Source organism: Acipenser ruthenus, chromosome 11 (assembly GCF_902713425.1).
Source record: "Acipenser ruthenus chromosome 11, fAciRut3.2 maternal haplotype, whole genome shotgun sequence".
Lineage (NCBI taxonomy): Eukaryota > Metazoa > Chordata > Actinopteri > Acipenseriformes > Acipenseridae > Acipenser > Acipenser ruthenus.
The window spans coordinates 25,461,913-25,476,048 of record NC_081199.1 but is presented as its reverse complement, the minus strand read 5'-3'; the positions used below and the strand labels follow the sequence as shown (position 1 = coordinate 25,476,048).

Genomic DNA, 14,136 nt, shown 5'->3' with positions numbered 1-14,136 from the left:
TCTCCATGCTTCTCAGTACTTACAAAGCTGCACTATTATTCCACCCTAGTCTCTTTTTGCTTTATCCTTTTACCTTGCTTTACTGCTTTCCTTTAATAGTCAACCCTCCTGAGGAATAGTGCAGACTTCTATAGAACATTGTAAAAGGCAGCCTTTAATTGACCCTTCTGGAAATAGTCAATGCACAGAGAACATATTCAAATAGAGGGAAATGACACACACACACACACACGTTTCATGTAAATGATATAGCTCGCATGATGGAGAACAAATGATTTCCATTGCACGAGATGTTAAAACTTCATGCTGATTTGAACTCGGCTCTCGCCAAGATAAGCACCAACTAAGACGTAGCTTTACAGTAAACTAATGTGATCTATATGTGTCTCTATCCATTTATGTTTCCTTCCATATGATGATGTAGATATCCTTCTGTCTGGTGTTAATGGCTGAAGTGTAATGCTGGCTCTAGGGATCAGCTTATTTGCCTTCCTGGCGCATCAGCACACACAACGGCTGCAATGCTGGCTCCGGGGATCAACCACAGTGCGGTCTCCCCAGCGCATCAGCATGACAACAGTCTGGATTGAGCGAAGTAGAGTACACCTCTGGGGTCTTCAAGTGAGCACCTTCCATCTTCTGTGTTTCGTCGACTAGCCCACGACACCTCAAGAGGGCTCGATGGTGATTCTGGCATCCCAGCACCACCCCCCTCCGTCCCCCACTCAACTCAGCCCAGCTTACGTACCCGTACATCAATGTTTCTTTCTTTCTCTTGTGCTTCAGATACCCAGCCAGAATCTTTCTGTCTCAACCACAGCCAGTTGCTGCTCCTCTCTGCTACTTCAGATAAGTTCTTCACTGTGCGACGCAACTCTTGGCCACTGAATCAGACTTCTCTGAGAAACCGGGTTGTAGAGTGTGCCACAAATCCTTGACAACCCACCTCCACTGGGTAAACCCGGACTCTCCATCCTTGCTGTTCCGCTGCAGAGGCTAGTTGAGCATACCGCAGTTTCTTCCTCTCATACACCTATCTACAGCATCCTCCCATGGCACTGTTAACTCTACCAGGTGAACAAGGCGTGGTGATCCAGACCACAAGACAATATCTGGTCGAAGGTTAGTGGTAGCAATCTCAAGTGGAAAAATAAGCGGTTGACCAACATCTGCCAGCATTTCCCAATCGCTAGCAGGTTCCAATTGTCCTGGGCGAGGATGGGTTTTAACATCTTTCCTTGGTGGTTACTCTCCTGGGCGGAGAAATGTTGTCTTTTGTGTGTAATGTTTGGATGGAACTAGTGGTAACTTATTGGTCATGTTACGCTTGTCTTCCAGTGCTAAGGCCAAACATCGCAGCACCTGGTCATGGCACCAAGTAAACCGTCCTTGGCTAAGAACCACCTTACATCCTGTCAAAATGTGCCTTAATGTTGCAGGTGATGAACACAAAGGACATGAGGTATCCTTTCCTTCCCAGAGGTTTAGGTTCTGTGGTGATGGGAGAACATCATATGTTGACCTTGCTTTACTGCTTTCCTTTAATAGTCAACCCTCCTGAGGAATACTGCAGACTTCTATAGAACATTGTAAAAGCCAGCCTTGAATTGACCCTTTTGGAAATAGTCAATGCACAGGGAGCATATTCAAATACAGGGAAATGACACACAAACACATTTAATGTAAATGACATAGCTCGCATAATGGAGAACAAATATATTCAATACAAATCAAATTGCTTTGTTTTCCTAGTCCTTTTTACAGTTCAAGTACAGTAAACAATGTACAGTATGTCAAAGTGTACATAAGAGCTTACACGCAGTGTTAGTGTCCATTAAAAAAAGGGCTTTTTCAATTTAACCTGCTGCATCCTGACACTACTGGGACAAGCTCCTGCTTAATATCAATCAAACGTAAAACTGATCTTCACCCAACTCAACGGCATTTTAGGAAACACATCCACTTAAAGTTACAGTGCAGTAGACTGTATAGAATACATTGCATGAATATTGTAAACAGTACAATACCTAGACTAGGGCTGGGACCAAATCAAAACTTTGACAACCCGCTAATCGCACTTAACAAAACTGTATTTAATAGCATTCCCTTTTTTTTTGGTAAGTATCTTATATCTTCTACTCATAAAAAGAAAACACTATTAAATACAGTTTTGTTAAGTGCGATTAGCCTAGATTTTGGACCCAACAGACAAACAAAAGTTGTATTAAAACTTTTGTGTTTATTTTGTGAGGTTATTGTTGCAATGTCCTTTTAAAGTGGTAATAAATGGGTATGGCTTATTTCTTTTGTACCTGCTTAAGAAATGCATGTTTTTTTGCCTGATTTACTGATACTATTATTATTAGTATTATTATTATTATTATGCATAATACATATGCACAACATGTACAGTTAAGATAGAGGCTAGGTATAGTGTAAAGAAAAAATACAGACTGACTTGTTAATAACAGTCATAATTACTCTTCCTGTTGACTTGAATGACTACCATGTTTTGTGCTAAAATGAATTCAATAAAGTTTGATATTTATGGAATCGTTCTCTTGGCTCAATAGGGTGCAACTCGGTAGAGATTCTCACTCAGCAGAGATTGCTTATTGCAGAGCTGATTTTCCTACAGACCTAACTGTACTTTGTGGTTGTTTGTTTGTTTGTTTGTTTGTTTGTCTAAAACAGAGCTAATCACATAATCACAGGCCTCCACACCACAGACCACTCCAATGCAAACTACCTTACCTGATCCAGCATCAGCAACTGACATTCGATCAACTCCTGGAAACTCCACCAAATCATCAGCAACTAGAATCCCTTTTTACAAGTCCCCACAGTCCATCCTTGCATGTCTTTGATATGATACCATGATCATATACACATCTGTTATACCATTTCAGTTTTAAAAAAAAAAAAAAAAGCCAACAAAATGCTCAGATATATAGTAAAAAGTGTTGCATTTAAATCAAAGGAAGTAATGTTAAAACTTTACAATCCATTAGTAAGACCTCATCTAGAATATTGTGGTCAGTTCTGGTCACCTCGCTACAAAAAGGATATTGCTGCTTTAGAAAGAGTGCAAAGAAGAGGAGTGACCAGAATTATTCCTGGTTTAAAAGGCATGTCTCATGCAGACAGGCTAAAATAATTTAATCTATTCAGTCTTGAACAAAGAAGACTGCACAGCGATCTGATTCAAGCATTCAGAATTCAAAAAGGTATTGACAATGTCGACCCAGGGGACTTTTTCGACTGGAAAAAAAGAAATAAGGACCAGGGGTCACAAATGGAGATTTAGATAAAGGGGCATTCAGAACAGAAAATAGGATGCACTTTTTACACAGAGGATTGCGGGAGTCTGGAACCAGCTCCCCAGTAATGTTGAAGCTGACACCCTGGGTTCCTTCAAGAAGCTGCTTGAAGAGATTCTGGGATCAGTAAGCTACTAACAGCCAAACGAGATGGGCCGAATGGCCTCCTCTCATTTGTAACCTTTCTTATGTATACAGTATAATGTTACATTTATATAGCACCTTTTATTTCAGGAATGTCAAAGCACCGAGTTTAAATTGATGACCCTTATACTGTAAGGGCAGCGCTCTAGGTAAGCTATTTATTATACATGATATGGATCATCGGGCCTGCTGCTGTTGCATACCGTGTGGCGAGAATCTCATGCACTTTCTTGATCTCTCGGAAGGTGGCACAGCGGGTGGGGAAGGGCAGGTTGCGCGGGTCACTCCTGTTCAGCGAAGCAGCCTTGCCCCTATGAACATGGCATGGTTATAGCTGGGGGGTTTCATGAAGATGGCCCTGGCTCCATTCAGATGCTCTGACCAGCTCTCCAGCAGGTCCTGAATATCCTGTGACACACATAGTGAGGAGGGAAGGACTGAATAACATGTCCATTTCCATTTCCTAAACATTAGGCTTAAACGTTTTTATCGGGTTAATCTTTAACCTATTACAAATCTTTGTAACTAACTTGAGAGACTCTCTATGAGAGTGCAGTTACTTTTTTTACAGCGTGCTACAATATTAATGTGTGTTACTTTTCCCTGCTACTGTAGACTCGATAACTTGCCATCTATATTTAACCAACATATTTTTGATAGTGGTTAAACATTTAGGAAAAATTCTAAATGTTCAGCACTTAAACTTTTTTTTTAGATAAATTCAAGATTTGCAAATATTGAAAATACACACTTTAGATAAACTGTTGTATCCTGGTTCCTTTGCTGTAGGTCAACTAATACCCATTGCGTCTCAACGTCTACAAAAGTACCAGGAAGCTGCAGCAACTGTGAATACACCAAATATCTACATCGACTACATGCAGTTACCATTTACTGCATTCACTTAACACACATTTCTAGGAGTGCAGTTAATGCACCTTTATTTTAAAGTGCGTTTCCAACTTTTCATCTGTAAGATCGTATTTGAAATATCTGCAAAATCCAAACTGAAGTATAAAAGACAACCAAAGAAACAAAAGATCTTCAACAGAAGAAAAAAAGAGTGACCAGTGACAATATTTTTAATAAGTAGTAAGAAAATGGATTTTAAAACCTTGGTTAACTCTCTGGCGCAGGGCAGCGGCGGTGGATTTGGGCGTGTGATTGCGGTTCTGCCCATCCTGGAGCCCCTGTGCCATGCCTTGCTTCGCTCGCACAGTGTACCGATGGAAAGTCTTGTGCTGCAGAACTTCCCTCCTGCAAAAACAGAAGGGGAGCCATCAAAACCTCTCACACTGCAGAGTTCAGCCTCCACATTAGTGCAGAGCTCCTTCGCTGGAATGCACCCCTTTATAGCAAAGAAACATTTAAAAAGTGTCATGGCTGCAGTTTCATTCACCCTAAAAATCTAAAAAAAATGCTCCTCTTTTGACACATTAAAGAGACAGTGATAATTCATTTTTCAAGGGGTCATAGAAGACAAAACCCCCGTCTTCTTACCCTTGGAAAACTGTGCCTGCAATGTGCCCTCCTCCAGTCATCAGGATGACCCACACAGACTTGTTACTGAGATTCTGGAGAGAGGCTGCAAGCACAGTCTTGCTTTCCATCTGCAAGAGAGGGTAAAGAGTTTATTGAGTTCCTTCCTTCTGACTGACACACACACTGAAAGGTGACTGAGCACACCAGGTTTAATACAAGAAAAGACTGGACAGGGAGTGCAAACACTTTGGAATGGTCTACCTTCCTATACAAGGCAAGTAAATACTAACTACTCTTAATAAATAGATAGCCCCTATTTCTTTAATAAACAACCTGTTAGTTTGATTGAAAACAAAAAAAATAAGCAATGCCAGGTGGGCAACAAGATGCCAATGTTATTGTCATTATTAACATGCAATACTGAAGGAATATTAAAGTGCATCTTGCTACGCCCTGACCAATTCTCTGATCCCTTTGTCACAGGACTAAAGGGGGATCCGTTCTCAGTTGTTTTTCCTAGTTAACCAAGGAATTTGAATTGATATACCACAGACTGTACAGTAGGTCAACATGCCCCAGGAGAGTTCAGCTAAAATGGAGCACTGTCTCAGACTGGTGTTCTACCTTGTTGCTGTGCAGTATGCAGTGGTAGATGGGGAGATACTGCCCCCTGGTGTTCCGGAAGACAACTGCAGGACAGGCATCTGTTGTGGGCCTCTGGAGGGCTGTTACCATCGCCGTGGTAACCTCAGTCACTGTCGGAAGCATCGTCATCAGATTCTGAACCAGAGATGCTGGATAGGTCACCTGGAAAGCTTAAACGTGCATTAGGGGTCATTATAGAGAGTCACTGTTTGTTTGGGTTATCAATTAAATCGTCTACACCACCCCAGAAACCCTTTCTGGTGCTGTTACAACTATTAAACATGTGGAAAATACACCTTTAAACTGAATCTAAAAGTAAATGTGTTTTTGTATCATTGGACTGGCAGAGTATGAAATACTAAAGTTGAATATTGATTTTTTTCCCCCACCCTCCTCATCTGTTCCTCTCAGCTGTCGAAGGGACACTGGCAGGCTGAACAAAACATCCTGTCTGACACCTCGACGGTCAAAGCATCCCTCTTACCGCTATCAACCTTGGGGCCTTCATCTGGAAAGAACAGCCTACTTCAGCCATACAGACTAACAACAAGAAGACACTTGAAGAGCAGGGTACTGTACCGTAACTTGGTTTTCTTCTTGGAGACTCTAATCAGGAATTCAGCGCATCAGAAACATCCATCTCTCCCATCATGAGAAACAAGCCACCACGATCTACATTTAGAACAGCATTTAATCTCAAATACCTATGCACAGGTTTCAGTAAAAACAGCCAATTGGTTCCCAAGACATTTCCTTGAATGCCCTATCCAGTACCATAGGAAAGTAAGTCACAGTAACAGTCACAGAAATGGCCATGCAGAGTTTACCAACACCCACAATAGGTTTAACAAATGCTGCTCAGAGTCAAAAACGGTGGGGAATTCAGAGGTTCAGATACCTGTGATATCTATATAATCGGTGTGTTGTACCTTCATGTGGAGAGTGTGTCTGAGCAGGTAGGGACAGACTCTGGACAGAATTGACCTCTTGTAGCCCATCCAGAAGACCTCGGTCCTGGGAGCAGTCAAACACTGACCGGCAGTCAGGTACCAGCGACATCACTGGCAATGCGTTTCACCTGCTTGAGGCAGAGATACACCATTTACACTAGAACATCTGACAAATAAAAAACAATTAAATAAATACTAGACTGCCATCCAAATTCACTATATTTTTCTATAGTATTTTGCAGGACCTAGTATAGTGCACTAAAATAATTTGTGGTGTTTTGGACTGTACGGCAGTATTTTTGTATATGGGACAAAGCATCCACATAACATTGAACTACAGTATTTAACTGCAAGTAGTAAGTGGTATACACACTTATAAACAAGGTATGGTTGCGACTTCTCATAAACAAATAAATAATATGAATTGCACATGTAATTACAGAAGCAGGTCGCCTGGACCGCCAGTACATATTGCCCTACCAATCAGAGGCCAACCGATGCAAAAGTAGGTCACCATTATCACTTCCGATACCCTCTAGTGCACTTTTTCATGCTACACTGGTTTTGGATAGCCAATGCATGCTTTCCTATCTATAGTTAACAGCAATATTGACCGTATTTGATACATGTACAAAGTTATAAGCTAATATATTATAACTTACCAAAAATGAGCTCGGATTTTTGGGCCTGTATTGAAAAAAATATCATGGCATTCGAATTTTGTGTGAGCATGCGCACTTTGTGTAGGTAGCTCATCCTGAGCGGTAGCTCAGATTGTGAGAACAGGGTCCCGGTTTTTATTTTTATTTTTTTTAACATCGAGCACACGAGCCGTACTTACCGTACTTTCGATGGGTACGATGGGACCAGCAAATCAGATGCTAGTAAAAGAAAAGCACGCCCACTGCTTGTCTTGCAGAAATACTGGGTGAGTTCACGGAGATCATTTTGCGCAGGTTATGTGCAGAATCTAACCTATTTAGCCAATGTTCACATCAAAATATATGTAAAATATAAACTCAAACATTGGTGGAGCGGGGCACACGTTCCTGAATATTGGTGGAGCACGCGGGCACAACGGGCCCATATAACTCGCCGCCTATGATTATGTGCTGTTGTGATTGTAAACCCAATTTCCTTTATTTATTTATATTACCCCGTTTCAATTGCCTGTATGAACGCAGTTTTGTCTTTTTTCCGTTTGCATAGTAAGCTTTTGCATGCTTTTTATGTCTATAGGCTGCATAAACACATTTATTTTCAATGTCCTGTTATTTATTTTGTGTGTACAGTTTTATTTAATCATAATATAGCTGTATATAGAAGCATTTCTATTTTCATAGAAAATTCATTATTTTTATTTTATGCAGTCGGATAGTATATGTGCGTTTTAGTATATAAACACATTTATTTTAAATTGGGGTCTTACTTATTTACAGCGTTTCGGATGTGTAGTACATACCTGTACCTCGTGCTGACAGACAGCTCTAAAACGGATCTCGGCTCGTAACACCCTCTTTCCATCAGTGCTATCTAGCGCGCGATTTAAAGGTGTGCTTTATGGTTAGCACAGTTTAGTAAATATCGCCTGAATATCATTAGCTTCATTAGTGCTCTCATGCCACTTCATTTGAATACATCACCCTGCATTTTGCATATTCAGCAAATGCTAATGTACCATCGTGTTATTTTTAAGGCGTGCATGTTAACTCACTTCTTAGCTTTAAATCGCGCTTTATCGTGGTCAATAAATAAGGGATTATCTAGCGCGAGCCTTATCCTTTGATAACACGCATTGTATTGCATAAGAACCTTTAATAAATGAGGCCCCATGTGTCTTACGGTTTTCATGCAAGTAACTTGAACACTGCAACTTTTTAGAAGCTGAAAACAATTTAAAAGGTCCAATTAAGCAAATTATTAGTTCAATTAAGGGTCTAGTTCAGCAATTGTAATGAAAATCAGAAGACACATGGGGTCCTCAGCACCAGGGTTGGGAAACCCTGGATTAGAACCAGTGGAAAAATCTAAACAGCAGTCTTTCTGGGGTTTCCTATTAGCAGTACAAATTCTACTGGCAGTAAGTATAGCCCCCCCCCCCCAAAAGACCATTGCACAGTGGTTTAAAGTCAGGGCTGAAGAAAGAGAAATACCGGTATTTATATTTTATTGACTTCAATTTCAGAGAAAGTGAAATGTTTGGTTATATTAACAATTTGTTTTGTGCAGCAACTGGCAGCAGCAGAATCAGCTGTCTAGTGCCAGTGAATACCTGGTATAGTAATCGAAATTGAAACAGCAAATTTAGAACTTAAATAATTCAAATGTTACAATAGAATTTACATTGTCAAATAGAAGTGCTTTACGAGAAATCTTTAACATGACCGCCAGAAACTTTACAGTCGTTTGCAAATTAGTAAAAAATATATTTCTGAAAAAATATCCTATCGACAATAATAGTACTCGACTCCACAGCTAAATAAAACGGTATATATCAATGCTTTTCTGTATTTAATTGCATCCTACAGTGTTCAGTAAATCAAGACCAATAACTTACACGAGACAAAATGAGTGTTAACTCCACATGTGCATGTAGCTAAATCGTAAATGATTATTATCTCCTCTGCTCAACCAAACGTATTCATTTTCCAAGTTACCACATAGTTTTTTACTGTCAGACCCATTTATCTATATCTCATAAACATATATCCGTTGTTGCAACATACCTTACTTTAAAGACTAAGTTAAGAACACGCTATCAACCTAAGAGTATGGTAGCCGTAAGAGGACGTGCATTCACATGGTGTAAAAACGCGTTTTTCAACTTCAGGTTGGATTGGTGTGGGAAATTATTTTCAAAAAACGAACGTGCTTTCACAAATTACTGCATTTACGTTATTGAATGAATTACCCAATATTGCCTGTCACATCCGCTGTGAACGTAAGGTGTAGTTATCTCAATAATACAATCTATTATTACACAACATAAGGAAGCCCCGCCAAAGCAGGGTATCAAAAAATTAGATGAAACTCATAAATGTTCCTCTCCACGGAAATCTTAGTAAAATACTCTTTTATTTGAGATTTTACATATTTTACATTTACACCCATTCTTTTTTCATTCATTTAACATTTCTTTTAAAGATGACATTCATGCACACATACATTTTGTTTTAAAAGCATTTAAAATACATTTAAAAACACCAAGACAAGTGTGCTTTGTACAAGGTTAAAACAGACACAGATTAAAATCAACATGATAAAACCTGTGCTGCTTTAAAAGTGACTGGGAAAAAAAGAACCATCTATAAAAAAACAGTGTTTGTGAGGGCTGGGGAGTGCTCTCTTAAAAAGGTCAGAAGGTGAACATAAAACAGAACTGAACTATACAACTAAAATAAACTAAAGGGACAGGGGCAAAAGGGACAGTGTATGAAACGGTGTGTTAAAATTCTAAAATTTTAAGACACTTAAAATGTAACCTTTAATAGTATACTTTAAAAATATTTTAAAGATACATAAAAACAAAACAAAATCAAATAAAACATTAAAAATAAATCAAAAACTAGAGTCCATAAAACTGAAACAAAAAGACTACATAAAACCAGGGCACCATTCAAAAACGGTCATGCCAGCTAAAAAGGGCGGAATGCTGGCATGACAAAATAAATAAAAGGCTTAACCGGTGCCCCGTAGGCCCGCTCCTAGGATCTAGCGGTTCCAGTCTTTGGTGCTATTAGATCTTCACGTCCTGGAGTCCGACGATCCTCCAATCCGCGCTGGCCTTGTCCTTCCCGAGGGTCCGGATGTCCAGAATTACAAAGTCCTTGATAAGAGTTTGTGCCCTTCTGGTCGTGGTGATAGTGTCTACCTCTTGCTTGTGGTAGACACAGACGTTACGGCCTTCCCACAGGATCTGCTTGACAACATTGATGACATGCAGTCCTTACATTTTGTATAAGACAAGCCACAAGACCGACATGAACACCTTCCTGTCTCACATTTCAACTGTTTACATCTGCAACTGATGACACGTACAACACTCTCCGGGGCAGGGTCCACTGTCATCCAAACCACCCACAGGTCATTGTCCATTTTCCAACCATGGCCAACAGGTGATGGTGCTTCAATTTTTTGATGCAGAGCCAGATGCATCTTCTTCACTGACTTCGGTTGTTGTTCCTCAGTCAATTCAGTAGAAGACTCAGTTTTAAATCTAATGACTACCGTCCCTGTTGATAATGTCTCAGTAAACACAAGCTGGCTTATGTTTCTTCGTGGTGGTAGATGAAAAATTAGTTGTGGAAAATCTCTCTGCAGCCGATGCTTCAATAAAAAACTCCTGTAAAACATAAGAATGGGCAGCGTGTTAGCTCTACGACCAAAACAGAGCATTATTTATTTCACAAATGTGCTCATAATATGAGGCTTCACTAACAGCTTAAAAAAGTGAATGAGTTTTGTCAGCCGGAACACCTCATGATTGTTGATCAGTCTCTTCTTTATTATGTCCTCACACAACACCTTATATGCCTTGGGGTACATATCTCTGAAATAAAAAAAATCATGAATGAGTTTGTGTTGTATATACAACAAAAGCATATGTTTATCAGCAACATACTGTATTTCTGAGGACTGGGTGCCTTGGGCCCTTGTGTGGGGATTCACACATACTCCTTGTAGCATGTTGCATGGTAACACATTTTAGTGCAACACAGTCCTTCTCCCTGAGATTTACCAAGATGGTCTCATCGTTTTTCAGTTCAGCAGCCTGCATTAACTTCCCTGCAACAAAAGCAACAAAATAATGCCATGGTGTTCAAAATAAGCAGGCAGCCAGTGCATTTCATCGGTTACTTTGATGGGTTTGCGCCTCACATTTTTTTCACAATGTATTTTCGTTATCATGTATTACTATTATCATTTAGATAAGATTTACAGTGATATAAAAAGCTAAAATATAGAGAATAATATGTCATATTGTGTTCCACTACATTTGTTTGTTAGTGTTTTTGTTCCAATAATAAAAAAAGACATACAGCTCTAGTCTGTTAACTCAGCAACTTAATCATAGATTGTTTTAAAAGCTGGTTGACATTAATTCAAATGTATGTATATGTGTGTGCTAAATTGACACGTGTTAAATGGATAGTGTTAGTAGTATATTTTTAAAGATTTTTTTTTTTTAAAAGCATATTGAATATATTTTCCTAATTCTTTCTTTTTTTAAGTTAGCAATTATTGGTATTACATGAACAAATGCAATACTGCAATACATTAACTTCCAAGAGAAATAGAAAATTGTTTAAAAAAACAAACAAAAAAACAACGATATATTATAGACTATTGATAAATAATATTCAAAATGTATTTTATTTTCTCAATTTCATAAAAGACAATTAGTGTCATGTCGTCTAGTAATATTACAACGATATCAGCACACGTTTACACTTCAATTTTCATATTTATGTATTTCAATTTAGGGGCAAATTTATCTATGTCGTTCTCTGTAGTATAGTATGCTAGTCACTTTTCACTGAACAGCAACAACAACAACAATATAAACGTCATAAATAACTCACCTGCATTGAGAGTCTGGGCTTGGACCAACACATCCTTTTTGGACTTCCGATATTTAATGAACCGATTCACTTTTCTTACAGATTGTACACGCTGCTGGAAGCGTTGGAGGAGGGTCCGACTCCGAAGTGCAGACCTCTGGACTGCAGTTTTTTTCTTGGAGATGGTGATGTTGATGCATGTTGTTTTTCATCCGCAAGTAAGCTCTCTGCTCGTTTGGGACACCTTTTCTCGCTTAATTCTAGCTGTCTCTTGGCAAACCGACGATAACACCGTGTAACAAATTATTATTTTTTTTTTTGGTTCCTGGGTAGTAAGTGTTATTTCCTAATTGCTTATGCCTCAAAAGTATAGAAAATGGCTATTATTCCCCACAAACTTTGCTTTTGTGACCAGGACAGTGATATTTTGAAATTTACCTATTTTCCAGAACATTCCAGATAGATTCAGTGCTGAGTAAACTTGGAGTAACTTCTAGAACTTTCCAGTAATATAAATAGTAGTATAAATACAGGGGCCTTAAGCCCACCAGTTCAGTTTAGTTCCAGCTGCCTAAGTGGATACATATCTGCATTTTTCTGAGATGGCATCAAGGTCATAGGAGACTTCAAAATGGTGGCATTCCTGATGGGTCTCCAAGGCGGTTTTACCAAGTTTCCCTGCTATCTTTGCCTTTGGGACAGCAGGGACACCAAGGCGCACTACCACAGGCGGGACTGGCCATAGCGGACCGAGTTGTCTGTGGGGAGGAACAACGTCAAGTGGGAGCCACTGGTGGACCCCCGGAAGGTGCTGATGCCACCACTGCACATCAAATTGGGCCTTATGAAACAATTTGTCAGAGCTCTAGATAAGGAGTCGGCAGCCTTCAAGTACCTTCAAAGCTTCTTCCCTAAGCTGTCTGAGGCAAAGGTCAAAGCCGGTGTCTTTGTCGGACCACAGATAAAGAAGATCCTGGAGTGCAATGAATTCCCCAAGAAGCTCACTAGTAAGGTGAAAGCGGCTTGGAACAGCTTTGTCGCAGTGGTTCGGGGCTTCCTGGGCAATCACAAGGCCGAAAACTATGTGGAGCTGGTTGAGACTCTGGTGAAGAACTACGGCACAATGGGCTGTAGGATGTCCCTCAAAGTCCATATCCTTGATGCTCATCTTGATAAATTCAAGGAGAACATGGGACCGTACTCGGAGGAGCAAGGCGAGCGCTTCCACCAGGATATACTGGACTTTGAACGCCGCTACCAAGGACAGTATAACGAAAACATGATGGGAGACTACATTTGGGGGCTGATTCGTGAAAGTGATTTACAGTATAATCATAAATCTCGAAAAACTACTCACTTCTAAATCTTTTGTAGTCATTTTTGTATTACTTTAGTATAAATACATGTTAATTTGGATTCATATGTTGTTTTTTTCTGACTTTATGTGAACGAAAAGACACAAATTCGCCTGTTTTCTCACTGGAAATAGGTAAATTTCAAAATATCACTGTCCTGGTCACAAAAGCAAAGTTTGTGGGGAATAATAGCCATTTTCTATACTTTTGAGGCATAAGCAATTAGGAAATAACACTTACTACCCAGGAACAAAAATTGTGTTACATAGTGTAACATGTAAGATGAATATCCTATGTCTGCGGGAATGTCAGTGAAGTCCATGGACTCGAACTGTATATTCACCATCTAATCTAAGCCATTTTTTAAAACAGTTTTGATAAGTTTCCCACCGGGTGGCTGTAAAATACTGTAATCCTTCTTTTGAAACAGATCTGTGATGCATACAGCACTGCAGATTTTTTTTTTATTTCTTTTTGACGATTTTGGTTCCGACATGGTGAATGTTGTGATCAATGACCGAGAACATGACACTTTTTGTTTACAGAATACTGCTCGCTGATTGGTCTACATGCACGTCTTACGCAATCAGACCTAATTTGCATACAGAAATCCCATCTACATTGCGCGAGTCGAGTCCTGAAGTTTTATCACGATAAAAAAAATACTGGCAGAATATAC

General features: G+C 39.5%; 1 protein-coding gene across 1 annotated transcript; it reads right to left on the bottom strand.

Moving 5' to 3' along the window:
• Positions 1-3,548: 3,548 nt before the first annotated feature.
• Positions 3,549-8,055, bottom strand: LOC131739324 (tRNA endonuclease ANKZF1-like). The gene is made up of 7 exons (XM_059032684.1): positions 8,004-8,055; positions 6,521-6,669; positions 6,171-6,263; positions 5,571-5,761; positions 4,965-5,074; positions 4,579-4,721; positions 3,549-3,872 (listed from the first exon to the last, which is right to left on the bottom strand). The coding sequence occupies exons 4-7, from the start codon at positions 5,718-5,720 to the stop codon at positions 3,793-3,795; spliced, it is 483 nt and encodes a 160-aa protein (XP_058888667.1). The 5' UTR covers positions 5,721-5,761; positions 6,171-6,263; positions 6,521-6,669; positions 8,004-8,055; the 3' UTR covers positions 3,549-3,792.
• Between the last annotated feature and the right edge of the window lie 6,081 nt (positions 8,056-14,136).